General features: G+C 32.0%; 4 protein-coding genes and 2 long non-coding RNA genes across 10 annotated transcripts; 5 read left to right on the top strand and 1 right to left on the bottom strand.

Annotated features, from left to right (window-relative positions):
• Positions 1-127: 127 nt before the first annotated feature.
• Positions 128-4,595, top strand: dor (vacuolar protein sorting-associated protein 18 dor). Its single transcript, XM_075299418.1, has 6 exons — positions 128-504; positions 570-883; positions 1,220-1,537; positions 1,610-3,011; positions 3,536-3,684; positions 3,779-4,595. Exons 1-6 carry the CDS (start codon positions 207-209, stop codon positions 4,241-4,243), a joined length of 2,946 nt encoding a protein of 981 aa, XP_075155533.1. The 5' UTR covers positions 128-206; the 3' UTR covers positions 4,244-4,595.
• A 3,718-nt stretch (positions 4,596-8,313) lies between these two features.
• Positions 8,314-9,091, bottom strand: LOC142230107 (protein Nazo). The gene is made up of 2 exons (XM_075300743.1): positions 8,747-9,091; positions 8,314-8,652 (listed from the first exon to the last, which is right to left on the bottom strand). Exons 1-2 carry the CDS (start codon positions 8,946-8,948, stop codon positions 8,432-8,434), a joined length of 423 nt encoding a protein of 140 aa, XP_075156858.1. The 5' UTR covers positions 8,949-9,091; the 3' UTR covers positions 8,314-8,431.
• Positions 9,092-11,624: 2,533 nt separating this feature from the next.
• LOC142228010 (uncharacterized) lies at positions 11,625-12,072 on the top strand. The gene is made up of 2 exons (XR_012720036.1): positions 11,625-11,822; positions 11,890-12,072. It is a non-coding gene; the product is annotated as an uncharacterized LOC142228010 (long non-coding RNA).
• Positions 12,073-14,407: 2,335 nt separating this feature from the next.
• On the top strand, positions 14,408-14,704 carry LOC142228577 (uncharacterized). The gene is made up of 2 exons (XR_012720213.1): positions 14,408-14,583; positions 14,660-14,704. It is a non-coding gene; the product is annotated as an uncharacterized LOC142228577 (long non-coding RNA).
• Positions 14,705-14,952: 248 nt separating this feature from the next.
• LOC142228575 (uncharacterized) lies at positions 14,953-25,307 on the top strand. Its single transcript, XM_075299042.1, has 6 exons — positions 14,953-15,051; positions 15,196-15,273; positions 15,331-15,467; positions 15,616-15,631; positions 24,265-24,348; positions 24,404-25,307. The coding sequence occupies exons 2-6, from the start codon at positions 15,216-15,218 to the stop codon at positions 24,697-24,699; spliced, it is 591 nt and encodes a 196-aa protein (XP_075155157.1). The 5' UTR covers positions 14,953-15,051; positions 15,196-15,215; the 3' UTR covers positions 24,700-25,307.
• LOC142228576 (protein groucho-like) lies at positions 15,807-22,736 on the top strand. 5 transcript variants are annotated; one of them, XM_075299045.1, is made up of 7 exons: positions 15,839-15,922; positions 16,255-16,311; positions 16,441-16,709; positions 17,015-17,200; positions 17,314-17,489; positions 17,563-17,776; positions 22,470-22,736. In XM_075299045.1, exons 3-6 carry the CDS (start codon positions 16,683-16,685, stop codon positions 17,651-17,653), a joined length of 480 nt encoding a protein of 159 aa, XP_075155160.1. In that variant the 5' UTR covers positions 15,839-15,922; positions 16,255-16,311; positions 16,441-16,682; the 3' UTR covers positions 17,654-17,776; positions 22,470-22,736. The 5 variants fall into 5 exon arrangements, with proteins under 5 accessions (XP_075155162.1, XP_075155160.1, XP_075155159.1 ...); XM_075299044.1 differs by having other exon boundaries at positions 15,840-15,922; positions 17,012-17,200; XM_075299047.1 differs by lacking the exons at positions 16,255-16,311; positions 16,441-16,709 and having other exon boundaries at positions 15,807-15,922; positions 17,012-17,200.
• Positions 25,308-27,110: the final 1,803 nt, after the last annotated feature.

Below are 27,110 nucleotides of genomic sequence, written 5' to 3'. Positions count from 1 at the left end.
ATTGAAGAAAATGTCAAGACTTGGGCTTGAAATAGTGTAGAATTCTAACATTTCATAAATGGGTTACTAGTGCTATCCCATCTCTGACTAATGTCAAGGAATATCAGCTGATGTGTCAAACAAAGAAAAATGACAAATACAAAATAAATCACAGTTTGTATATTAGCGGTGTAAGAAAATTATCAAGGAATAAATAGAAATTAGAAATGGCATCAAATAATGAGGACGATATGGATCTGGCCGATCGAATGCTACTAGCGCAACCAAAATTTCTTAAATCAATTCAAGGGCTTGGTGATGATGCTAGTGTCTGCGATAAATACAATGAAACGCCCATATTTACTAGAAAGGAAATGAGCCTTCGGATACCTAAAGATTATAGTGGTGATCTAACTCATTTAACGGTATCCAAAAATTGGTTGGTATGTCTTTTGGCTGCTCCACAACCTTCGTCACAGGTGACACTTTTTCGTTTTTTCCTACTGAGAGCTTTACCACCCGGCGGTACGTTATCCTTCATTACGTCATAGCAGGATACGGCAACTTAGTAATTATTTCTTTTGTTTCAGAAATTGCTTTGGAAAAGTATTTGGCTGGTTATAAAATTGGTAAATTGTTTTTGGACTATACAGGACATCACATACTGATCAGTCTTGTACCAAAAACTCCTGGTCTCTCTGCCGATTTTCTCTACATACATGGCAATGGAACAAAAGTAAGACGTATAGAGAAATTCAAGGATCATGAAATAACATCGGTGGCCTTTAACTATGAACTGGGTACAGAATCAACAACTGGTCCTATATTATTAGGCACAAGTAAAGGACTGATATTCGAAACGGAATTAACATTAGAGGCAGACAAACCGCTCTATCGTAAACAGGTATGCAGGGGAATTATTATTGCAATATATTCGCCATTACTTTTAGTATACTTTTATGGCATTCATCACAGAACCGAAGCACATTCGATTTATTTATTTTGACTTTATTAGTCATAGTCATAAAGCGCAGTCTTAGAATCCTATATCCTGATTTTGATGCACTTTTATGGTATCGAAGTCGATTTTTTCTAAACTTCAAATTTGCTTTAGATTCTTCTTGAAAATTGAGTTAATTTGGTTTTGATGTTAGAAATTCAACTTCTCTATTTTTATTAATCATATTTAATTAGGCGCAGTCGATGGAAGATCACCTGTTAATTGATTCAATCTTTTCAGGTCTATGATTTGGGTTTGGGTAGACCGAAATATGACATTACTGGCCTGGAGTTTCGCCATGTTCCCAATACTCTTAACCAGTTTATTGTTATAGCAACAGCGACTGATTGCATATTTACATTCCAAGGTAATTTGCGCACCGAAGATAGAAGTCTTCAACCTATATTCAATGCTTATCTTAATGGCACATCATCACATGGTTTTGAGGTGACTAAGACGGATCTAAAATATTCCGTATTACACTTGGATGGTGAACCCAACGAAAAATTTCCAACACAATGGGGTTGGTTATGTGGTTCAGGTTTACGACATGGTGAGGTATGACTTTCATGGAACTTTTAATTTGTGAAAAAAAGCTTATAACGAAAACTTTCATTTTTCCAATTTCAGATATCTCAAATATCAATTAAAGATGAAAAATTCTTATTGGGCGACAGTATAATTCCTTTGGACAAGGATTTGGAACAACGTAAACATTTATCGTACGAAGAGAAACGTCTAAATGTACCCAAGGCATTTGTGTTGACGGCTTATCATGTTCTACTGATGTATCATGATCATGTAACCGGTATTTGTCTTCTGGATCAATCCATTGTTTACGAGGAGTATTTCACCGATAAATCGGGAAAACTTCTCAATATTCATAAAGATCCCTTCACAGGCATTATATATTTATGCGCCGAAAAGAAAGTCTTCACATTCAATGTTCGTGAAGAAAGAAGAAATATATGGCGTATATATTTAAATATGGGAATTTACGAAATGGCCGAAATACATGCAGCCAATAGTGAGGAAAATCTAGATACAGTTTTAAGAATTAAAGCTCAATCATTATTTGATGACAAGAAATATGATGAAGCAGCACAGATTTATGCCGAAACTAAAATGCCTTTTGAGGAGGTTTGTTTGAAATTTATTGATTTACCCGAAAAAAGGCCCATTATCAGCTACGTTCAAAAGCGAATGGAAACTATTCCACCCGAAGCAGATGAACAGCTATTTATTCTTGTTGCCTGGCTTATAGATCTTTATTTAACGGAAATTAATTATCCTGGACGCACCAAAGAGGAAAAAATGGCCTGGCAATTGGAATACGATGAGTTTATGTTGAATTTTCGAGTTATCAAATGTTATCGAGCAAATCGTTCAGCCATACAAGATCTTATAACCCAACATGCCGATGACCATAATCTGGCCCAATTTGCTATAGCCAATGAAGATTATGATGAGGTTTTGCAACAGCATATAGAAGCAGAAAAATATCTAGAAGCTTTACATATTCTACAAAAACAGAAAAATATAGAATTGTATTACAAATATTGTCCAACTCTCATAGAATATCTACCAAAAGAGACGATTGAATTGATGATGTCACAGGGTCGTAAATTGAGTGTACAAAAGCTAATACCCACCATAACCACAATAGATACGCCACAACACATTGCGGAAATAACAAAATATCTGGAATACTGCATTTATAATTTGGGTGAAACCTATCAAGCCATACACAATTTCCTTCTAAGGCTCTACGCTGAACATCAACCAGCAAAAGTTATGGAATATTTGCGAAATGAAGGTCTAGATATAACTCTAGTCCATTATGATGTAAATTATGCCTTACTGATTTGCATGGATTTTGGTATACAAAAAGCCTGTGTATTTTTGTATTCATTACAAAAACTATGGCCAGCTGCTGTGGATTTGGCATTGACATTTGATATTAAATTGGCCAAGGAGACTGCATCAAAACCGAAAGATGAAAAAGTAAAAACAAAATTGTGGCTCAAAATAGGTAAGAGAGATTTAAAAATAAGTATTCTTGGCTAAAAGGCCATACCGAAGGGAATGATCTAAAGTAGGTTAGGGAAATTTACTAAAAGTCGTCTTTGAATTGAAAGAAGATTATTATGATCTTTTTATGGTAAATGCAAGAGGAAGGATAAAAGGTAGTTTTTACTTGACAAATTATGCAGCATATCCACCAATGATTTGTTTGACTCTTAAAAGAGAGCGAAAAAGACAACCTTCAAGATTCATTCGATTTGTAGTGAATAAAACTTATTAAAAAGTCATAAATTCGGTTACGTTAAAAGTCGACTTTTCATTAAGAGAAATAGTAGAAGTTCGACTTTTTGCAATATCGAGGAGTGGACTTTTCAAAATTTTAAAATAATCGAAAAGTCCGATTACTTTTAATTTCGCCGCCATTTGGGAATTATTCTACTACATCAACTGCTTTTGTATAGAAAAGAAGAATTATTACAAACTATTTTCTAATGCCATTTAATATTTGAACTTTTTGAACTCTCTTTAAAGCTTACCACGAAATTAAAGATACAAATGATGTGAAAAAGGCTTTAGACCTGCTAAAAGAATGTGACCTCCACATTGAGGATTTACTACCATTTTTCTCAGACTTCGAAAAAATCGATGATTTTAAGGAACCTATTTGTCAAGCATTGAAGGTAAGTCCTCAAAATTCATACCACAAGTTAGCGAGACGTTATATTAAAAAAAAACATCATATTTTTATATGAATTTTTGTTCAACTACCCACAGGATTATAATCACAAACTACAAGAGCTCCAACACGATATGGAAGATGTCAGTAAACAAGCCGAGAGAGTACAAAGTGACTTGCAAAATTTACGTGAAAGTTGTATTCGCATAGAGGTACACGAAAACTGTAATTGTTGCGAAACATACCTGTTGGTAAAACCATTTTTCATATTTGCTTGTGGCCATAAATTCCATGCAGATTGTTTAGAAAAATTAGTCATTCCACATTTAACATCCGACCAATCCCGAAAATTGACAATGCTAAAACAACAATTGGAGAATATATTGGCACAATGTGCTGCCATGGGCGATAAATCCAATGAATCACAGTACAAACGTGAAAAAATCAAACAAGACATTGAAGAAATTCTAGCTGCAGATTGTGTTTACTGCGGTCTAATGATTGAAACGATTGATCAACCATTTGTTGATGATTGGGACCAAGTCAATGTCGATTGGGAATAATTTTTTTTTTTTGTTGCTATAAAAGTCAGTACTGAGTTCGTGTTTCACAAATGGAAATCAATATTGAGAATGCAAAATAAGAATAATAAAATAAAGACAATTAACCACGAAAATGTTTGATGATCATCTGTGAGACATAAACTTAGTATTCTTCATAAAAGAAAATAAATTACACAAATTATTCCCATGTTTATTTTCTATATATATAAAAAATATACTTTGCATTAAGTATTATTATAAATAAATGGTGAAATTATTGTTAGAATTTAAGTTTTAAATTTAAGATAATTATTTCATACTATGTTACATATATCGTAATCGTATACAATAATAAAATATTTTTACAATATTATTTTTAAGGTTTTCATTTCGCTGGCAAGTCAACTTAACAACACACAATCCGAACACCAAGAATTTTTAGCATATTTTAGGCGGCCACCCACATAGCTATTACCAGCGTTGCCACAATTAATTTTTATTTTGGACCAAGATTTTTCCAAAATTGGACCAACATTTATAATACCACATTTTCCAAAAAGTTAAAATTTTTCCAAAATTTTACTTCAATAGAAAATTTTGTCAAATTTTTATTTCTATTCAAATTTTTTATATCTATAGGAAATTTTTTTCAAAATGTTATTTCATTTTTTTTCATTTTTTCATTTATTATTCTCCAAAGTAATATACACAAAGCCAAACCTGGCCTAATTAACAATATATTACAGATTTATGCGGTAATAAACTACAATAACAGGTTTATTAAGAAAAAATATTTAAAAAAAATCTAAAAGAATTTAATAACAATTAAGCTAATAAATAAATATATAATAAAAATATTAGAATTAACATAAAAAAATATATATATAAATTAATTTTTTTTAAATTAAAAAAGCGGAAGATGATTCCAGATTCTAGCGACACGCACTGTAAAAGATCGATCACAAACAGCCGTATTAAAGCGAGGGAAAATTATCTGCGGATTTCTGATTGACCATGAAAAAAATAAAACGGCTTCGAAGCAGAGGTGGAGAACCCGTATTTACTAGCCTATAAAACAACATCAAAACCTTATGCTCAATATACATAGGAAAAGGAACCCCTAGAAACTCTAATACACTGCCCGAAGTGTGATCATTGCGCCTTAAAGAGAAAACAAACCGGACAATCATATTCACTATTCGTTGTAGCCTACTAAAACAAGCCAAATTCGCACCTGATACTACTTCAATACAGTAATTAACAGAAGACATTAGTAATGAAAAACCCAATCTCTTCCTAATATGAACTGGCATAAACAAATTTAGCGAGTAAAGCCTCCGAAGAGTGGACATAACTTTCGAAAAAATAGAGTCAACATGATGTTCAAAACTAAGTCTCCTATCCAACACTACACCAAGACATCTCATCTCAGTAACGAAAGGGACTCCATAACCATTGACTTTTATATTCAATTCTACTTCATTATTTGTATGATAAAAGAACATAGCTCTAGATTTAGAGTTATTTATGACAAAATCATTATCACAAACCCACCGACTAACATGTTCCAAAACATGATTAATATTCATCTCAAGTTGCAAAGTAGAAGTACTACTGAAAACAAGATGAATAAAGAAACGGAAAACATTCACCAATTGGAGACGAAACAAAAATATCATTCACATACAATATAAAAAGCAGTGGTCCAAGAACGGATCCTTGTGGGACACCACTAGAAATATGTCTAATCTCAGAATTAACACCACGTACAGAGACAAACTGTGATCGTCCAGATAAATAAGATGAGATGAGTCTGCAGGCAGTATCAGAGAAATGAAACTGAGCACGAAGCTTCTGAATCAATTTCGAATGGTTCATCCTGTCAAATGCCCTTGATAAATCCAGACCAACTAAAACTCCATATTCACCACAACCAATAGTTTCTCTGATTGCATCTGTCAAGTGAAGCAGATGTGAGGCTGTACTAATTCCACGGCGAAATCCATATTGGAAATCGTTGAGCAATTTTCGATCATCTATGTACTCCTGAACAGCATCTCTCACTACATACTCAAAGAGCTTGGATAAAGAAGACAAAATACTAATTGGCCTCAAATTCTCCACATTAAACGAGCCTTTACTCTTAGGAACAGGAACCACCTTAGCGACTTTCCATGCATCCGGATATTTACATGTCAGAATTATGCTATTAAAAAGGTGAAGTAAGAGACAAGAAATATACGGAAATATAATCTTCAGAAACTTAACAGGGATGCCATCCACTCCTACCGATGAGGGTTTGAGACTATCCATAGCTTTGTCAATATCAGACCCAAAAACACAATTGAAAGAAAAAGTATCTAATGATTCGCCTACCATTTCTCCACTCCAACCAGAAAAAGTTTGACTGTTTACTCCAGATAATGTGTTCGAGACGAAAAAATCATTAACATAATTAACATCAATGTCAGGGACACAATCATCATCATCCAAACAACCAGAAGATCTTAACGTTGACCAGAAATTCTGTCAAAATTTCATTTCTATAGAAATTTTTGTCAAAATTTTATTTCTATAGAAAATGTCATAATTTTATTTCTGTAGAAAATTTTGTCAATATTTTAATTCTGTAGAAAATTTTGTCAAAATTTTATTTCTGTAGAAAATTTTGTCAAAATTTTATTTCTGTAGAAAATTTTGTCAAAATTTTATTGCTGTAGAAAATTTTGTAAAAATTTTATTTCTATAGAAAATTTTTCTCAAAATGTTATTTCTATAGAAAATTTTGTCAGAATTTCATTTCTATAGAAAATTTTGTCAAAATTTTATTTCTGTGGAAAATTTTGTAAAAATTTTATTTCTACAGAAATTTTTTTTCAAAATTTTATTTCTATAGAAAATTTTACAAAAATTTCATTTCTATAGAATATTTTGTCAAAATTTTATTTCTACAGAAAATTTTGTCAAAAATTTATTTTGGTATGAAATTTAGTCAAAATTTTGTTTCGGTAGGAAATTTTGTAAAAAATTTATATCTACAGAAAATTTTGCCAAAATTTTATTTCTGTAGAAAATTTTGTCAAAATTTTATTTCTATAGAAAATTTTGTCAAAATTTAATTTCTATAGAAAATTTTGTAAAAATTTTATTTCTATAGCAAATGTCGTCAAAATTTTAATTCTGTAGAAAATTTTGTAAAAATTTTATTTCTACAGAATTTTTTTTCAAAATTTTATTTCTATAGAAAATTTTACAAAAAATTTATTTCTATAGAATCTTTTGTCAAAATTTTATTCCTATAGAAAATTTTGTCAAAAATTTATTTTGGTATGAAATTTAGTCAAAATTTTGATTCGGTAAGAAATTTTGTAAAAAAATTATATCTACAGCAAATTTTGTCAAAATTTTATATCTTTAGAAAATTTGTAAAAATGTTATTTCTATAGAAATTTTTGTCACAATCTTACTTCCATAGAAAATATCGTCAAAATTTTATTTCTATAGAAAAGGCAAAATGTAAAAATTTCATTTCTACAGATTTTTTTCTAAATTTCATTTCTATAGAACATTTTGTCAAAATTTTATTTCTATAGAAGATTTTGTCAAAATTGTATTCCTATAGAAAATTTTACCAAAATTTTATTTCTATAAAACATTTTGTCAAAATTTTATTCTTATTGACAATTTTGTCAAAATTTTATTTCTATAGAAAATTTTGTCAAAATTTTATTTCTATAGAAAATTTAGTCAAAATTGTATTTCCATAGAAACTTTTGTCAAAATTTTATTCCTATAGAAAATTTTGTCAACAATTTATTTTTGTTTATCTATAGAAAATTTATGAAGTTCCATGAATTCTACCAATCTACAAATCAAATCTTATTGTTGGTAAAGTGCTGAAAGCAAAATACGGGGAATCCCCTTCGAAATGAGGTGAATTTGCCATCAATAAATCTTAAAAAGATTTAATTCTTTTTAAAGACGCTACATGAAACTATACTACTTGGAGTATTTTACCATTAGGGATAGACGATGGATATATGACTTTGATTCCTTAGAATTCAACAAATTAAATAAAATAATTCAAAACATTTATTTTCGTATAAAATTTATATTTAAAAAATTCTGTGATGCTATTCTATACAGTTACTTAATTATAAAAAATCCCTTATATTCAATATATATATATACATCCCCATTGATTCCTCATCAATCGATTATCTGCAAACGCAATTCACTGGAGACGAAGCTAACGACCGTCTTTAAGACGGCTTGTTGTATCGAAGCATTGTTCATAATCAAGGGTAACAACAATGCCAAATCAGTGGGATGGACATCCTTAACTGCGTTGGTTACTTTTTGAACTAATTGTTCCTTTTGTGCATCACTCAGATCATTAATGATAACATCACCCAAAGGTCGAAAACTTCCTACAGATACGAGGAGGAACATAGAACATGATTAGTCATCACATAGGTCCACGTAATGCATATATTATGCATCGATACTATTTGCACAACATACCCTTGGTCATTTTGTATGCTGTCACTCCACCAGCAGCGCCTCCTATTGCCAAGCCAGCTGGTCCCAAGAGAACTCCACCAGCGAAGCAACAAGCTGCACAAATAATTGCGCCTTTACCAGACTGTTTTACAGTAACTCGAACATTTCTCTCATCTGCCAAAACAGAGATGGCCTCTATAAGTTCCCTTCCATCGATGGGCATTGTGCTATTTTGTTGTAACGAAAAATATGAATTTATATAACACTCTCCACTAGGTTTTTTATTCACAATATTTTAATGTTTTATTGTGATTTTAATGTTGATATGACTCGATATAGATTTTGTGAAGATAACAAAGTCGTGTACTGTCGATAACTCAGATATCGAAAAACAAATAAACGGTGACACATAATTGACAAAAATGGTATTATTGCTAATAATAACAAGCAGTGGAGAAATGCTTATATTCAACACGCTTTCATACTTTTTTCAAAGGGTTATCTTTGAATTTAATTGTCAAAAAAAAACACCGTATAACCGGTTATTCGAGCGTTTGGTCTAAGTAAATAATCGTTAATAAAACCTATTATGTTAAATGTGTTGTGATAGTGGTATAAACGTTATATTTATAAGAATTTATAAATGTCAAATCAAATTAATAAACGTCTAAATAATCGTGTTTTACTTGACCACAATGATTCTTACAATTATCTTAAAATTCAATTTTTCTGATTGTTTGAAGGGGCTCTTATTGGCGTCGTTCTAAATTTATTAAAAAAGGCACCTAATAATTGCACTCATGCGATACCTTTTTGTAGTAACTTGGTGTGGTACAGCTTCTCAATAAAGACGGCGCTTTTCCGACGAGTTTTGAATGTCGTATACGATTGTGCTCGACGTGGTGGGGATTCTCAGAAGCGCCGTCAAATTCAAAAAATGTTGGCAGGGATATAGCAGTAAGTTCGGCCCGGCCGAATCTTAAATACCCATCACCATGAATCAAATATTATTGTTCCCTTTGAAATTTCAGGGGGTTGATGACAAATATTCTCCCAAGTAGAGCAGTTCAACCAGTACACTTCCCGAAGATAAATTTAAAGATTTTACCTATGGAGACTATATCAGATTCTGGATTTATAGGAACCATTTTTGTTTGAGTTTTAGAAGAATCATTAACATCTCTTGTAAGTATGCAAGAAAATGATTAACTAACGCCTTGATTTGAAATCTAAAATCTGTAGATTTTCACTCCCATTATTTAAATGATTACGGGAAGTCCAATCTGGAAATTTTACATTCAGTTTCAAGCAATTTTCATGATCAGTGCGCCTTCTATACCCTTGAGAAGTGAAATCGGTCTATATGGAGGTCTCACCAGATGGGTCGATAAAAACTAATTCCGATACGTGTTTTTGTGAGTCTAAAATACCAGTATATTTACAATTTCAGGCAAATCAGGTAAAAACTACTGTTTCTAGAAACCCAAGGAGTTAAATCGGGAGATCGGTCCTATGGGCGCTATACTAAAAGAATATCAAGCAATAAAAATCATTTCTTGCACACCTATTTATAGTCCTAAAAATCCTCCAGATTTTCAATTTCAGGCAAATTGGACAACAAGTACGGTTTCTACAAGTCCAAAAAGTCAAATCGGGAGATCGGTCTATATGGGGGCTATATCAAATTGGATAAAAACTACTGTTTCCAAAAACCCAACACCCCAAATCGGGAGGTCGGACTATATCAAAACCCCTGCCAGCATTTCAAAGTTCCATTTCATCCTCATCTCTACCACAGACTCGTAAATGTCACCACAACCATCGCGAACTGTGATGGGGAAGCATATCAAAAAGTACAAAATGTACTTGAAAGTATTTTGCCATCACTACTGTTAGAAGAGCTAGTTTCTCATATGATACCAAGTTTGTCTAGATTTGACAAAAAACAAAAGAGATATATCAAGTTTTTATTGACCCTTTGGAGGGCTATATCTCAAGACCCGGGTACTTCCCCGGGTATGGGTCACTTTGTTGGAATCAGCTCACCGAATGACACAACATATATTAATTTTAAGCAATTCGGTGAGGGGCCTATAAACTGCAGTTGAGCCAATCTCTTGCTACCATCACCAGAAAGGATCCGAAAAGTGAAGACCAGATTTGACCAAAAACCGATTTGGTAGAAAACTAGCTCGTGTGCCAAATATAGATGGAGCACTCCTATATACAAAAGAGTTAGGCTGGAATCTGTCAAGGATTTGCTTGGCTTGAACGAAAGTGATCAGTTAACGAACCTGGCTATTGATATTCAAAATTATTATCAAACGACATTTCCTTATCAAAAAAGTATTCCATCAAGAAATTTTTTTCAATTCAAACAAAAATTACTACTCAGAACAGTACAGTATACGTTTCAATTTATTACTATATTACCAAATTAAATTAAATTGACTTGCGTGCAGACAAAAGACGATTCTGTTCCAAATTTCAGGACGATAGCTCCATTATTGAAGGCTGTAGCGTGATTACAACAGACAGGCAGACGGACATGCTTATATCGTCTTAGAATTTCTCCCTGATCAAGAATATATATACTTTATATAGTCGGAAATCGATATTTCGATGTGTTACAAACGGAATGACAAACTTATTATACCCCCCGTCACCATTCTATGGTGGTGGGTATAAAAATATAAAATTAACATAATGGCACATATAAATGCAAAAATTGTAGTGAAAACATGCTGTAAGCTTAAGTCAATTTTCGGTTGTAATGACAACAATTTTATGCTCTCAGTTAGTTTAATGGTTGTGTATATATTTTTGTCTGAGTGTATAACCCTGCCAGCATTTCAAAGTTCCATTTCATCGCTACCACAGACTCGTAAATGTCACTACAACCATCCTACTGTGATGGGGGGCAGCATATCATAAAGTACAAAATGTACTTCATACATGTATTTTGCCATCACTACTTTTACAAAAGCCATTTTATTTTTTGTGAAACGCCAAGCGCAACCAGCTTGTTATATTTTATTTAAATAAAAACGAAAATAAAGTTCTGAAAACATAGATTTTACGCTTAAAATTGTGAAAGGTATATTGGTGAACAATTTTTGATTTTCCAAATGGAATAAAGTGATTGTTTTTCAAATATTTTACAGACACGCTGCCTCCATCGAATAAAAACACTGGCTGATAGACGCTGCAACATGTAACTCGCTACTTGTAACTCTACCTCATCATTAATGCAAAAAATTATGTTAAATGTGATGTGATAGTGGTATAAATGTTATATTTTTAAGAATTTGTAAATAATTAATCAAATTATTAAATATCTAAACAAACGTGTTTTACTCGACCACAATGATTCTTTTACCACTATCTTAAAATGTGCTTTTTCTGATTGTTTGGAGGGTCTCTTATTGGCGTCGTTCTAAATTGATCTATAAAGGCACCTAATTAATTAATTGCACTCATGCGAAACCTTTTTGTAGTAACTTGGCGTGGTACAACTTCTCAATAGTGACGGCGCTTTTCCGACGAGTTTTTGATATCGTATATGATTGTTTTCAACGTACTGGGGATTCTCAGAAGCGCCCCCAAATTCAAAAAATGTTGGCAGGGAAGTAAGACATGCTAATTTGAAGATACCGATATGCTCTTTTTGCTAACTTGCCAGGGCTGCCAATTTTTACGTTACGTTTTACTCGCAAAATAGGAATGTCAATTAAAAGAAAACCATAACAAGTTCAATAATATTAATACAAAAATATTATACCAAAAATTAAAAATATTTTTGTTCAAGGACTTCGTTATGATTTTTTGCATTGAATGCAAGTGTCGATTACGAAGTTTTCTTTCCGAAATAAAATGTTACGATTTTTCAATGCATTTTATTGGCAACCCTGATTACAAATCCGTAAGAAAATAAAAGACAACTGTTCTGTAGTTCTGTAATAATACATTATTCTGTGGCATTATTATATATCATATCATCGCATTTTAAGTATTAAGTACTTTTGATTTAAATATTAAGTACTTTTGAGAAGTTTTACTTTTAGAAGCTTTACTTTGGAGCTTTATATAAGTACGGTAAGTATCAGTATGATCAGTATGATTTGAGTGCCATATGAAGTTCATGATGGACACATTTTTGGAAAAATTTACAAATTTAAAGAAAAACTGAAATATTTTGTGAGAAATACGAAATTAGGAAATCATTATGCTTCATTTAACTAACGTACGCAACAAATTATTTGAGTAAAGTAAACCTTTTCCAAGCATAATGATTCTATGAACTAATATAAAGTTAAATGGGCTTTAGTGAAATAGAGAGTTCACTTTTTTTTTGAGTGCATATTATTCGTATTCATACCCCATAAAGTATTCAAACTTCTATTGCCCTATTTTCAGAAATTTGGAGCGTGATTAAAATCGTGAGCGTGATTTTGTTTTCGTAAGTGTGACTCTTTACACTCGCACTACACTCAAAAAAAAGTGAACTCTCTATTTCACTAAAGCCAGTTTAAGTTTATTTTAGTTCATGGAATTATTATGTTTGGAGAAAGTTTCCATTACTCTAATAACCCGAGGAAAAAAACATACTCAAATTCGTGTCATCCAATTTCTTCAAATTTCTTTAAATTTGTAAATTTACATCATGACATTTTTGCAATTTTGAACTCCAAGTTTTTCCTTCAAACTACAAAATTTTCTTTAACAGGTGAAAAATCTAAAAAATTTTCTTGAATTTGTCGAAAAATATTTACTTATTTTTATGACATAGAAACGTTTGTAATACCGTTTAGTTAAAATTTTCTACAAAAATATTCAAAATTTTCTAAAATTAATCGTAAATTTTCTGTTCTTTTATTGTTCACTGTTTTTACTGTTTTTTCAGTGTACATAATTCGAATTTCCAGAATTTTGTCAGAATTTAATTTCATATTTGTCAAACATCTCTGCTTTAAAAAATATCACGAAAATTGAATTTCTATAGTAAATTTTGACAAAATTTTATTTCTATAGAAAATTTTGTCTACATTTTATTTCTATAGTAAATTTTGTTAAAATTTTATTTCTAAAGTAAATTTTGTTAAGATTTTAAGTCTAAAGAAAATTTTGTTAAAGTTTTATTTCTGTAGAAAATTTTATTTCGTAACAAAATTTCTCAAAATTTTATAGGAAATTTTGTAAAAATTTTATTTCTAAAGAAAATTTTATAAAATTTTTTTTCTACAATAAATTTTCTCAAAATTTTATAGAAAATTTTGTCGAAATTTTATTTCTATAGAAAATTTGCCAAGATTTTATTTCTGTAGTAAATTTTGCCAAAATCTTCCATAACAAAATTTTCCAAAAGTTTACAGAAAATTTTTATAGAAAATTTTGTCAAAATTTTATTTCTATAGAAAATTTTGTAAAAAATTTATTTCTATAGAAAATCTTTTAAAAAGTTTACTGAAACGTTTGTGAAATTAGCCGAAAGTTTTCTTCCTTGTGTTTTTTCTTTTTCAGTGTAGGAAAGTTTCTATAGATATACAATTTCTAGAAAATTTACTACAGAAATAAAATAAAAGTAAATGTTCTATAGAGATAAAATTTCTACGAAATTTTCTATAAGAATAAAAATTTCTATATAAATAAAATTTTTAAGAAATTATTACTGTTGTTTCTGATTTCAGCTTAAAACCATTGAAAATTTCAAAATGGCCTATAGAGAAATAAATCTCTATAAAGAAAATTTCAAAACATTAACTGATGGCACATGCCAATTTTTGCAGAAACTTTACCAAAAGTTTTTAAAAAATGTGCATCTCAAGTATTTAGAAAATGTGGGTGAAACCGTCGTGATGGTAAGTTAACTTAAAATATTATTCATTTTTATTATCATATTTTAATTTATAAATTTTTATTTATTTTCAAACACAGGAAGAAGATAGGACGAATTTGGAAGATATACTAATGGAAGCAAATTCGTTTTTAAGGTAAGTACTATGTTCGCTTTTCGAGTTGAAATTTTCGCGGTTACTTTAATAAAACAGTTCAATATGAAGCAGATAAATTAATTCAAGTGATGCGCAGTTTCTTGTTCCCCTAGATTTCGGCAAGACTTTACAGGAATATTTTGGTTTTAATTTATAATTTTGATTATTTCAGGAAAAGTAATCGCGAAAATAAAGTGATTTTCAACTCGAAAACCGAACATAGTACCCACCTTTACACGAACAAGCTTCCAAATTCATTGAAATTCGATGTCTACATTCAGAAAAAAGGCCGAAAAAACCAAAAAAAAAAGAAGAAGATACACGATCCAAATCCAGGTAAGTTATTTTTTATATATATTACATAAATAAAGAAAATTTTGACAAAATTTTCTATAGCTATAAAATTTTGACAAAATTTTACAATTTATTTTCCAACATATTTATCATAAATAAATAAAATTTTGACGAAATTTTCCATAGAACTCATTGTGGAGGAGGTTATGGATGTGATCGAGGAGGTGATCACGACGGAGAAACAGGAGGTGATACAAACTCCAAGTAAGTTATTTTCCAACATATATATCATAAATAAAATTTTGACTAAATTTTTCATAGAAGTGATTGCGGAAGAGGATGTGATCGATGAGAATTTCGCCGAGGAGAAGGTGATCACGATGGAGGAGGTGATCGCCAAGGAGGAGGTGATCACGATGGAGGAGGTGATCGCCGAGGAGGAGGTGATCGCCGAGGAGGTGAGACAAACTCCAAGTAAGTTATTTTCCAACATATATATCATAAATAAATAAAATTTTGACTAAATTTTCCATAGAAGTGATTGTGGAGGAGGTGATCACGATGGAGGAGGTGATCGCCGAGGAGGAGGTGATCACGATGGAGGAGGTGATACAAACTCCAAGTAAGTTATTTTCCAACATATATATCATAAATAAATAAAATTTTGACGAAATTTTCCATAGAACAAGGCATTTTAATTAAAGGTAAAGTCACGAGCAAACGTGTGTACACCCCATGATATTTAGAAAGTCAAACTGAAATGACAGGTCACTTAAGTTGACATTTTGTGTATGTGTAGTGTTGTTGTATTGTTGAACGCCTATCTAAAATGTAAAAATTAAATGTCCAATGTTTTTTTTTTCTTGATTGATATGGATAATGGAACAAAGTTATGGTCTGATGATGGATAAAGGTGAATACTAAGTTTGACTTTAGCCCCTAAAATCAAAAATAAATATGTAAAAATCAGTATAAAATTAAACCTGTTTGGAGAAAATTTTATTTTATCTTGAAGGGCAATAGCCCAAAGAAACCTTTCACAAAGCTTAAAATGGTTATTAATAGCAAAAACTGGTGATTTTGGCGCCTAAACTATATCTTAAAACCACCCTTAAGAGTAAGAATAAATATTCTTCTGTAAAGCCTGGCGGAAAGATTGCTGCCCCGACAAGACGACATTAGCAGATGGCCAATTGAAAGCTAATTAGTAATTTAAAAAAGATTATTTCCTTTCTTTCTTCTTAGGCTGTCCATCATTTACCTCGGTCAAAGATTATCTCGCGATAAATATAAATGACAAAGGTGAGTACTAAGTTCGAGTTTAGCCGCTAAAGTGAAAACATATTTGTTGCAAAGGAAATGTTCACAAAGTTTGTATTCCTTAAAATGTATTATTAAATAAAACTAATCGTGAAGAAACTACAATTTTAGCGGCTAAAATCGAATTTCATACTTTAAAACGCAAAAAAATGTGGATTTTGATGAAAAAACCAACCTGAGGACTCATTATTCATGCGTTTCACAGATACACAAAAAGCATTCACTCAGCTGGACTTCAAGGATAATATCTTGGGCATTACTCATTTATTGGAATCAGCATCCAATGAAGCATCTACCAGGACCACTAAAACCAGCAGCAGGTCCTGCTAGCCGTAGAACGGGCGAAAGTCACTATGCAGGACCTTAATTTAATCATCGGGGTAAGTATTGATTTTAAAACTTTCAACAGAATTTTCATAAAAAGTTTACATCTTTTTATTTGATTAAAATATCCATATTATTTACATTTCAAATATTATATTGAATCCAGAAACGGCACTGATTTTATATATTTGTGGTTAAAAAGGCGTTGTAAATTCGCTCAAAATCGGAATTGGTTTGACGGCAGATATCTTGTTTTGTTTTTATGATAATTGTTGTGATATCAGAAGTAACAGTTTTTTCAATTGTTTTTCCCAACACATGTTCAATCACGGTTGATGATTCACAAATACACGTGCAGCAGGTACCAGGAGTTCCACCACAGCCTATGGGTGCTTTAGGACCACTAGGAGGACCATTTGGTGCATTCGGTGCTTCCATGGGTTTACCCCATGGACCACAGGGTCTGTTAAAAGCCCCACCGGAGCACCATAGACCCGATATAAAGCCAACAGGCTTGGAAGGTCCAGCGAGTGCTGAAGAACGATTGGTAAGTTCATATAATATACATATAATGTTTATACCCAAACATATGAAAAACAGTATTTTTCGTCCGTGTATAATGCATTATAATGAAGTCGTTCTTTTTTGTTATTCTTGCAGGAATCACATTCACCTCGACCAAATGGCGAACATATGTCTATGGAAGGTCGGGACAGGGAAAGTCTAAATGGAGAACGATTGGACAAACCGGTTAGTAGCGGCCGCCATCAGACAGGTCACCTTCCCGGTCTGGCTCAAGTTCATCAAGATCAACTTCCAGCCTTAAGACAAAAGATGTAAGAATAGCTTCTCAAATCGAATTGTTTTGTATATAAGATTTAAATTCACGTTTCTTGTTTTTTCGAAAAGTTGGATAAACCTGACACACCGGGAGCCAAAGCTCGAACTCTCACACCTAATGCTGCACCAGCAGTTCAGGGTGTTAGTCCCAAGCAATTAATGCCACAAGATGGCCCTCCGCCAGCTGGCTATCCAGCATCTCCTTACCAGCGACCAGCTTATCCTTACCAGAGACCACCCTCCGATCCGGCTTATGGAAGCCTCCAAAATAAACCAATACTAGGTGCGTATAAGTATTCTACTCTACATTTAAAGTATGCCAAAAAAGGAAAACAACATACCCCTATTGCATACTTAAATTGGTCGTAGTTTTCATTTCGATATCTATTCCAAAAAATGAATTTTACAGGAAATAAGTTCAAAGTTTTTTTTTAGGAATTTCTCAATGTAAATATAAAATTCACTTTTTCGGTTTTAAAATCATGTTTATTTTAGATTTTTTAGTATGTTCGAATTTAAAATAGTAATAATGAAACATGGCTAAAAAATTCTAAGTGTTGAATTACACACCATGCGTTGATGGAAGGGTTGATTTGTTTCTGTATGCGGTAGGCTATTCGAGCTTTTGACTTCAAAGAGAAATTTCAACTATTCAATCATCGGACGCATTGTATGTAATTCAACCTTTAGACCACTTTAGACCGAACAAAGCCTTTTGTCCTTTTTGGATTGGAAATTTTTAAAGCCTTAGGGTTCTTTAGTCACAGGCTACCATATCTTTTGATAAAAGTGTCCAATAAATTCGAACTTTTGACATCGGTCCGAATAAAAAACAACGAACTCCATCGAAAAATGCTAAGTCGACTTAGCGTACTCTGGAAGGAGGACATCGATATAATAACAAATTTGTTATTATGATTTATCGTACGATATAATCTAGCAGTCATAAAAAGTAAAGGTTATTTTGCACCACCGTGGTGCAATGGTTAGCATGCCCGCCTTGCATACACAAGGTCGTGGGTTCGATTCCTGCTTCGACCGAACACCAAAAAGTTTTTCAGCGGTGGATTATCCCACCTCAGTAATGCTGGTGACATTTCTGAGGGTTTCAAAGCTTCTCTATTGGTTTCACTGCAATGTGGAACGCCGTTCAGACTCGGCTATAAAAAGGAGGTCCCTTGTCATTGAATCGGGCAGCACTCAGTGATAAGAGAGAAGTTCACCAATGTGGTATCACAATGGACTGAATGGTCTAAGGGATACATCGGGCTGCCACCTAACCTAACCTAACATTTAATCAATGGATAATTGTGATATAAGAAAATGGACCAGCCATAAATTTATTGAAAAATAAAAAGTTCATTGTACAATTTTACAATATTTTTTTTGGGTTGAAAATTTTACAGATTCTTTTTCAATTTTAAGATTTTTGTTTAAGAACCTTATTCTAAAGAATATTCTACACCTAAAATAATATTGTTTTATATAATCAGGCAAATCAATCTTGCTACTTAAACCCAAAAGTCTACTTCGAAGATTTTTTCCATGGTCTAAAGTCGATCCATTTATATGTTGGAATATTGATTCCAGTTTTTTGATTTTCCCCAGAAAATCGGTGGACGGCTTTTTTAAATAGCCTTTAGATACATGATCTACCCATGATGCAGTATTTTCCTTGCTTTCTAATATTGAGTTTTCAATATTAAGTTTTTTAATTATGTAACCGGCAATGTACTCCAACGCATCGCTTTGTAGTGTACCAAAATCTGTAAAACCGTCCAATTGCAAATCAATAGGTTCTATCAAGTTATTTTCTTCCATTTCCATGGAATTGTTATCTTCTACAATGCAGCCCGCAACGTCACTCCAATCACAGGATGCGTCTTTTGTGAAACTTTTGTTTATTTCATTTGGAGAAAGGAGCCACTCAGTAGAGTCACCTTCGACATTTCCCGTATTAGAGAGATTTTCTGTATTGTGGGCTGAAATGAAAAATATATTTTTGTTTAATATATGTTGTTTAATATAGGCAACTTTTTCATTTGGAGGTATTTGTTTTAGGAACTTTTTATAAAAGTTTCTAAATTACAATTCATCTTACCTAAAAGGTATTTTCTGAGGCGAAACTTAAACTCCTTCGGTGTTGGATGGTCATTAAGACCACCTTTGCTCCGCAATGCTCCAAAAAAATGTTCGAGTACATCTTGATTTAGTCTATACGTTAGAATATATTTCATCCCATATTTGTCGTTAAGGTAATCATATAAACCGCATAAGGCATTATTGCTGGTGATAATGCCTTTTTGGAAATTTTCTAATGTGTTTCTATGTGGTAGTATGGGAACGGACATTATTTTATTGACTCGGCCAAGTATTCCCGTCTGTTCACTGAGTTTAATTCCAAATGGTTCCTATTTGAAATTAAAAGTTACAATCGATTACATTTTCAATAACAATGCGAACCTTTCCGGGATGTCCAAATGTGTTTATATTAGAATTCATCACGTCAAACCAATCGTTGATGAGATGTATAAACTCCGCAGTTTCCTTAGCTTTGTATAGGCTGTAGCCAAGTGAAATGCATCTTTGAATTGCACAAGCTGTGCTATTGGACATTAATTGGGCGGCAAGTTTTACTTTTTGTCTTCCTATAATGTAATTTAATGTATGCATATTAATGCATACACAGAGATAATTTTTTATTTGATTTATTTATTTATTAAAATGTTATTTGGTATAATTTGATTAAAAAGTTAATTGTGTCAGTTAATTGTATCCTTAATTATATGCAAAATTGTATACAAAATTCTGTGATGATTTCCCCATATCGTAGTTATATTCAGAATAACTACGTATACAGTGATTTCTTGAAACCAAATGATTTTTTTTGCTTAACATTTTAATGAAATAGTTTTATTAAAATGTTTCTAAGGATATACATAAAAGCAAAACGAGAACAAAAAATGTTAAGCGGTTTGCAAAAAAAAAAAAAAATCATTTGCTTTAAAGAAATCAAAAAAACGAATACTTATGTGATTCGCTGTACATATCTTGGTGAGATCTAACCAGTATCTTTATAAAATCGCCACTGCTAAGTTGCAAAATTATTGTCCTATATCTCGAATACATATGTATCGCCCGATGAATCATAAATGCTTTATATTTCCCATATTTATGTACTAACATTGTGTTTCATCCCAGGGCGTTAGCCGATTGAAATTTTAGTTCTACAGATTTTGACAATTTCATTAATTTTAAAGAATTTTTCTAAATTATTAAAGTCAAGTTGACCTTAGCCCAAAATTTTTTCTTTCATGTTATGATACCCACTTTAACTCCAATCATTTACTTATAAGTACAACGCGACTTCATTGAAAAGTTTATCGACTTTTGGACACGGAAAAAATCTTTATATTAGAGAAATGCGTCTTCTATGCTAAGCAAAATTTGCGTTCGTATTTTAAGGACATGAAATCTTTCACCTCACGACAATATTTTTTTCAGTGTACTTACTTACTTGTTTTATTTGAATACATTGTTTTATTTCAATACATTTTCAACTTTAATTTTTTAATTTCAAAAATGTTGGTGTTATTTTGGTGATATTTTTGCTGTGTATGCTAGTTCAATACTTACCTGGGCCGGAAACACTTAAATGATCAGTATTTAATTTGTGAACAATAGAAACATCACTAGTAGAAGTGAGTTTCAACATTTCGGCGATGGTAACTGATTTGAGATGGTCATCCCCAATAATAAAACCATGATCCAAGTAATGATTTCGAATTAATTTAAGAAGGTGGGGTGCATCAGCAAACACGAAAATCTTTTCATCTTTACAGGCAGGGCTCTCAAACCAAGGTCGGTCTAAAAACAAATTCAGTTATTTTTTCAACTAAATTTTATCATACAATTTCGTTACCCGGCGTAACTTGTAAATTTTTCCATAATGACCGATTTGTGGCACCCATATCACAAGTTATACAAACGACGGTAAAGCCGGCGTCGTAAAGCTGGGAAATTAAATTGTTCAGTATTGTTGCGTCCATATGTGTATCGTAATTAAAATATATAGGCTGTTTCCAGGATTTCCAAAGGCCCCTAACCATTGCGACTTGGACGTACTTAGCAGGATTTCTGACATAATCATCACATGGTTCGTATTCGTATCTTTCCATGACCTTCATTTCATCAAATGATAATACACATAACTTATCTTCTTGCGACATATCCGCTTTGTACCTAAGAAAATCTAAGGCAGCGTCTAAAATACCCTCTCTTACTTCAATTTTACGGCTCCATCGCTGCAAAGTCGAAACTGATGGTAATGGAAACCCTTTTTTATACAGATGATTATACGCTCTTGGCCCAGCGGCGTGTAAACAAATAGCATTTGATATATCTTTCCATTCCCATTGTATTGATTTTGGACACATTATTTTTTTTATTTGGCCATCAGTGAATACAGACCGCATACAAGACACTACTTTGTTGGCTTGATAAAGCTGTATTTCCAAGTCCTTAATTTGATTTTGCAATTCGATTAGCTGAGTTTTATTTTCTTTCACTTTTGGAATTTCTTGATACTCCACAGTGGCACTGTTGGCAAATTTATTATTTTAATTGATAAAAAATTATCGAAATATTTTGCGCTTACTCTGTCTGTGTCCCTTTATTTATCAATTTTGGAGAGATTTTTTCCACAATATGTCTATAATAATAAAAAATGTAATTTAACTTATATATATATATATATATATATATATATATATATATATATATATATATATATATATATATATATATATATATATATATATATATATATATATATATATATATATATATATATATATATATATATATATATATATTTTTTTTCTTTTAAATTTAAGTTAATCTCCCCACTTGTTTTTCTATGTTTAAAAATTTATAGTACCTAGAAAATACATCTAATGCATATTTATTTCTTAAAGATTTCAGTTTCGACGGCATGGCGCAATTTTTACATCCAGAGGAATTTTATATATTTTAATAATAGTATTTATAAATAAATAATAACCTTTTAATAGTCGTTTTTCCAAAATCAAGAATTATTTCTATTATTAGTATTACTAAATTTCGTTTCATTAAAAATATCAAAGAATTTATTACAATTTGTTATATTTTACCAAATAAATGATTTAATTTTCCAATGGAAACATGTATGAATCCAAATAAAGACATACTTATTTGAATAAAAATAGTTTTATACTTTTGGGTTATGGTATAGAATACATATTCTTACTCTTTTTCCAAAACCGCTTGATCTTTAAATGAAATTTGCATATTTTCAGACATTTCGATTTCGACATTTCCTAAATTGTCAATGTATTGGCTAAAAGAGTTAAAATTATAATAAATTGTTTGTTAACGTTACAATACTGGAAATCATACTCATGGATTGGAGATTGATTTCTGTTCACCACAAAGGGAACTGCATTTGGGAGAAGTGTATACCTCTTTCCACACGTAGCAATCTGATCCGGAAGAAAGTGATCCCCGCATATAAAATGATTCGGCTTAAATTCAATGCCACAAATTTTACTCCACGTAATGCAACATCGAAAACTTTTAGGCACGCTAAAAAACGGCCCATTTTTGGTATTGTCCTTTTTTCCACAAAGATGACACTTCCGCATATTTTTTCTTTTTATTTCTTTCTTTAGCTACACCAAAAAGAAACTAAATTTTGTTGTTGTTTTTTTTTTATTAAATGTAAGAATTGAATTAAAGTGTTAAAATATATCTATAACTGTAATACAAATGTTCAAAATATCAAGTAAGTCGGAATGGTTTACGAATTCGCAAAACGCAAACATTTTCTCAATCATTATTTTGGCACTGTAATATATAATACGATATTTTCAAAAACTGTATCAGGAATAGGAATTTAATTTCTAAAGGGGTATCGGTTGACGAGTTATTGACAATTCGAAATTTTGCGAAATCGTAAAGAGAACGATGTTTGTTGAAATTACGCTACAGTCTTCAGTAATGGAGCTACCATGCGAAAACTTTGCACATCCGTCTTTTGCCTTCTCGAGAAAGTTTTAATATAGCCCCCATAAAGACCGATATTTGAGATCGTTAAGAGCTATGCAAAATTTGTTATATATTGGGTCATATTTTAATATAGTAGCTTCCATATAGGCCAATCCCAATTTAACTTCTTGTCGGGATGGTAGCATCATTTTGTTTACAATTTGCTTAAGATATAAATAGAAAGAATTGCCGGTTAAAAAAATGTGTACTGACAATCCATTACGAGATATTTTCAAAGAAAATTATTTTATAACAAATCACTTGCCAAGCCACCTCTACGTTCCACGAATTAGGCATCCAGTGTTACTTGCAGGTTCACAGTTGCGCCTTTCAGTGTTTCCTTCACAACTTCAACCAGGCTTTGTTGTAGGCCAATAATCACAGTCCTCTCGAAACTTGCAGTTAGCGGCTCCTTGAGAAACACATTCAGCGACAATATCTTTTTAACTTTTGATCGATTGGACTTGGTTGTAAATTTAGATTTCTCCCCAGTTTCTAACACGTAGGCGAAAATTTTCATAAAACTAAACCCATACAAACAACACAATGTAAATAAAAGCAATATTTATGTACACAAAGAATGTAAACAAACCTACTAAACGTAAACAAAGATTTTGACAAGATGAATGTCGATATTAGTCACCTGATTGCATGACTTTACCTTTAATTAATATGCCTTGTCCATAGAAGTGATTGCGGAAGAGGATGTGATCGATGAGAATTTCGACGAGGAGGAGGTGATCGCCGAGGAGGATTCTACACACGATCGAAGTGAGTATATTTTATTATAAATTTTTTATAGAAATCAAATTTTATTTTTTTATAGTTTCATGCACTCTGAGCACCAATACCCATTTTTGGCTTCGAGCCATTGAGCTCGTTGAAATGGATCCGTTTATTTCCGATGTAAACTTTAAATATTTCAACGTGCGTTCAAAAAAGTTAATTGCGTTTAAAAATATAGAGGATCAATTGCGTAAGGAATTTAAAAATCTTCCCCGCGGGACCTTTTTAGCCCGAAAACTTGCGGGTATTCGCCGAAATGCGATTCGAAGCTGCCAAAACAGAGATGGCCTCTATCAGTTCCCTTCCATCGATGGGCATTGTGCTATTTTGTTGTAACGAAAAATATGAATTTATATAACACTCTCCACTAGGTTTTTTTTCACAATATTTTAATGTTTTATTGTGATTTTAATGTTGATATGACTCGATATAGATTCTATGAAGATAACAAAGTCGTGTACTGTCGATAACTCAGATATCGAAAAACAAATAAACGGTGACACATAATTGACAAAAATGGTATTATTGCTAATAATAACAAACAGTGGAGAAATGCTTATATTCAACACGCTTTCATACTTTTTTCAAAGGGTTATCTTTGAATTCAATTGTCAAAAAAACATGTTCCAAACAAAACAACATCGCAACAAACGCAAACCTTATAGAAATTCTTACATTTAACAAATTTTTAAGGATCAAGGATAACCTTTGTAGAAGAAATAATGTTCTAAAGTCTTTAACTAATATGCCGAAATAAAAAACCGGTGTGCGGACGTAACCTTATAACCGGTTATTCGAGCGTTTGGTCTAAGTAAATAATCGTTAATAAAACCTGTTATGTTAAATGTGTTGTGATAGTGGTATAAACATTATATTTATAAGAATTTAAAAATGTTTAATCAAATTAATAAACGTCTAAGTAATCGTGTTTTACTTGACCACAATGATTCTTACAATTATCTTAAAATTCAATTTTTCGGATTGTTTGAAGGGGCTCTTATTGGCGTCGTTCTAAATTTATTAAAAAAGGCACCTAATAATTGCACTCATGCGATACCTTTTTGTAGTAACTTGGTGTGGTACAGCTTCTCAATAAAGACGGCGCTTTTCCGACGAGTTTTGAATGTCGTATACGATTGTTCTCGACGTGGTGGGGATTCTCAGAAGCGCCGTCAAATTCAAAAAATGTTGGCAGGGATATAGCAGTAAGTTCGGCCCGGCCGAATCTTAAATACCCATCACCATGAATCAAATATTATAGTTCCCTTTGAAATTTCAGGGGGTTGATGACAAATATTCTCCCAAGTAGAGCAGTTCAACCAGTACAAAATACCAGCGTGCCTGGAAAAATATTTGAAAAACGATCACTATTTGGAAAGTCGAAAATTGTTCACCATATACCTTTCACAATTTTAAGCGTAATATCTATGTTTTCAGAACTTTATTTTCGTTTTTATTTAAATAAAATATAACAAGCTGGTTGCGCTTGGCGTTTCACAAAAAATAAAATGGCTCTTCTAACAGTAGTGATGGCGAAATACTTTCATGTACATTTTGTACTTTTTGATATGCTTCCCCCCATCACAGTTCGCGATGGTTGTGGTGACATTTACGAGTCTGTGGTAGCGATGAGGATGAAATGGAACTTTGAAATGCTGGCAGGTCATCTACACAATCGTGTGTTACTTGACCACAATGATTCTTCTACAATTACCTTAAAATGCACTTTTTCTCATAGTTTGCAGGGGTTCTTATTGGCGTCCTTCGAAATTGATCTAAATAGGCACCTAATAATTGCACTGATGAGAAACTTTTTCGTAGTAACTTGGCGTGGTACAACTTCTCAATAGTGACGGCGCTTTTCCGACGAGTTTTTGATGTCGTATATGATTGTTTTCGACGTAGTGGGGATTCTCAGAAGCGCCCCCAAATTCAAAAAACGTTGGCAGGGACCTGGACCGATATAGCCCGTCTACGAACTTGATCTGTCTGCAGACAAAAGACGAATTTGTGCAAAATTTCAGCACGAATGCTTCATTATTGAAGACTGTAGCGTGATTACAACAGACAGGCAGAAGGACATGACTATATCGTTTTAGAATTTCTTCCTGATCAAGAATATATATACTTTATATAGTTGGAAATCGATATTTCGATGTGTTACAAACGGAATGACAAACTTATTATACTCCCGTCACCATTCTATTGTGGTGGGTATAGGTTAGATTAGCTGTATTTTCGAATACTTGTGATAATCTCTTTGTACTTCGATTTAAGTAAAAATATCAAGGCATCCAAATTTTTGTCAGATATACGTGAACTTGTCATATTTTCGACTCACCTTTTATTTTATGTGACACGAATTCCATTTCGCATGAACTCATTATTCAAAGGACCTTATTGTATACTTCGATTTTTGATGAAATTGTGCTGTTTAGTATACCTCATGTATAAAAAGTTCTTACTCAGGTTGTACCATAAATGTTTATTAACTCGGTTATGAAATCTAAGGGCCGTTTACACTGAGTGAAGACTTTAATTTATTAACAAACAACCATAAAAACCCACAATTTTTCTTTTCTTAACAATGTTGATTGAGTTGGACTAAGTATTCGTTAAGTATGATAGCAATTTAAAATTGCTTTTTAATTTACACTTTTGTTCTTTTGTGTTGTTTTGTTAATAAATTTGAATTAAACTAAATTGGTTTAATGTACAACAATTTTTTGGCTCGGTAGAAAATTTCG

This window comes from Haematobia irritans, chromosome 3 (genome assembly GCF_050003625.1).
Source record: "Haematobia irritans isolate KBUSLIRL chromosome 3, ASM5000362v1, whole genome shotgun sequence".
Lineage (NCBI taxonomy): Eukaryota > Metazoa > Arthropoda > Insecta > Diptera > Muscidae > Haematobia > Haematobia irritans.
The sequence above is the reverse complement of the archived record's forward strand: the minus strand, read 5'-3'. Positions and strand labels throughout refer to the sequence as shown.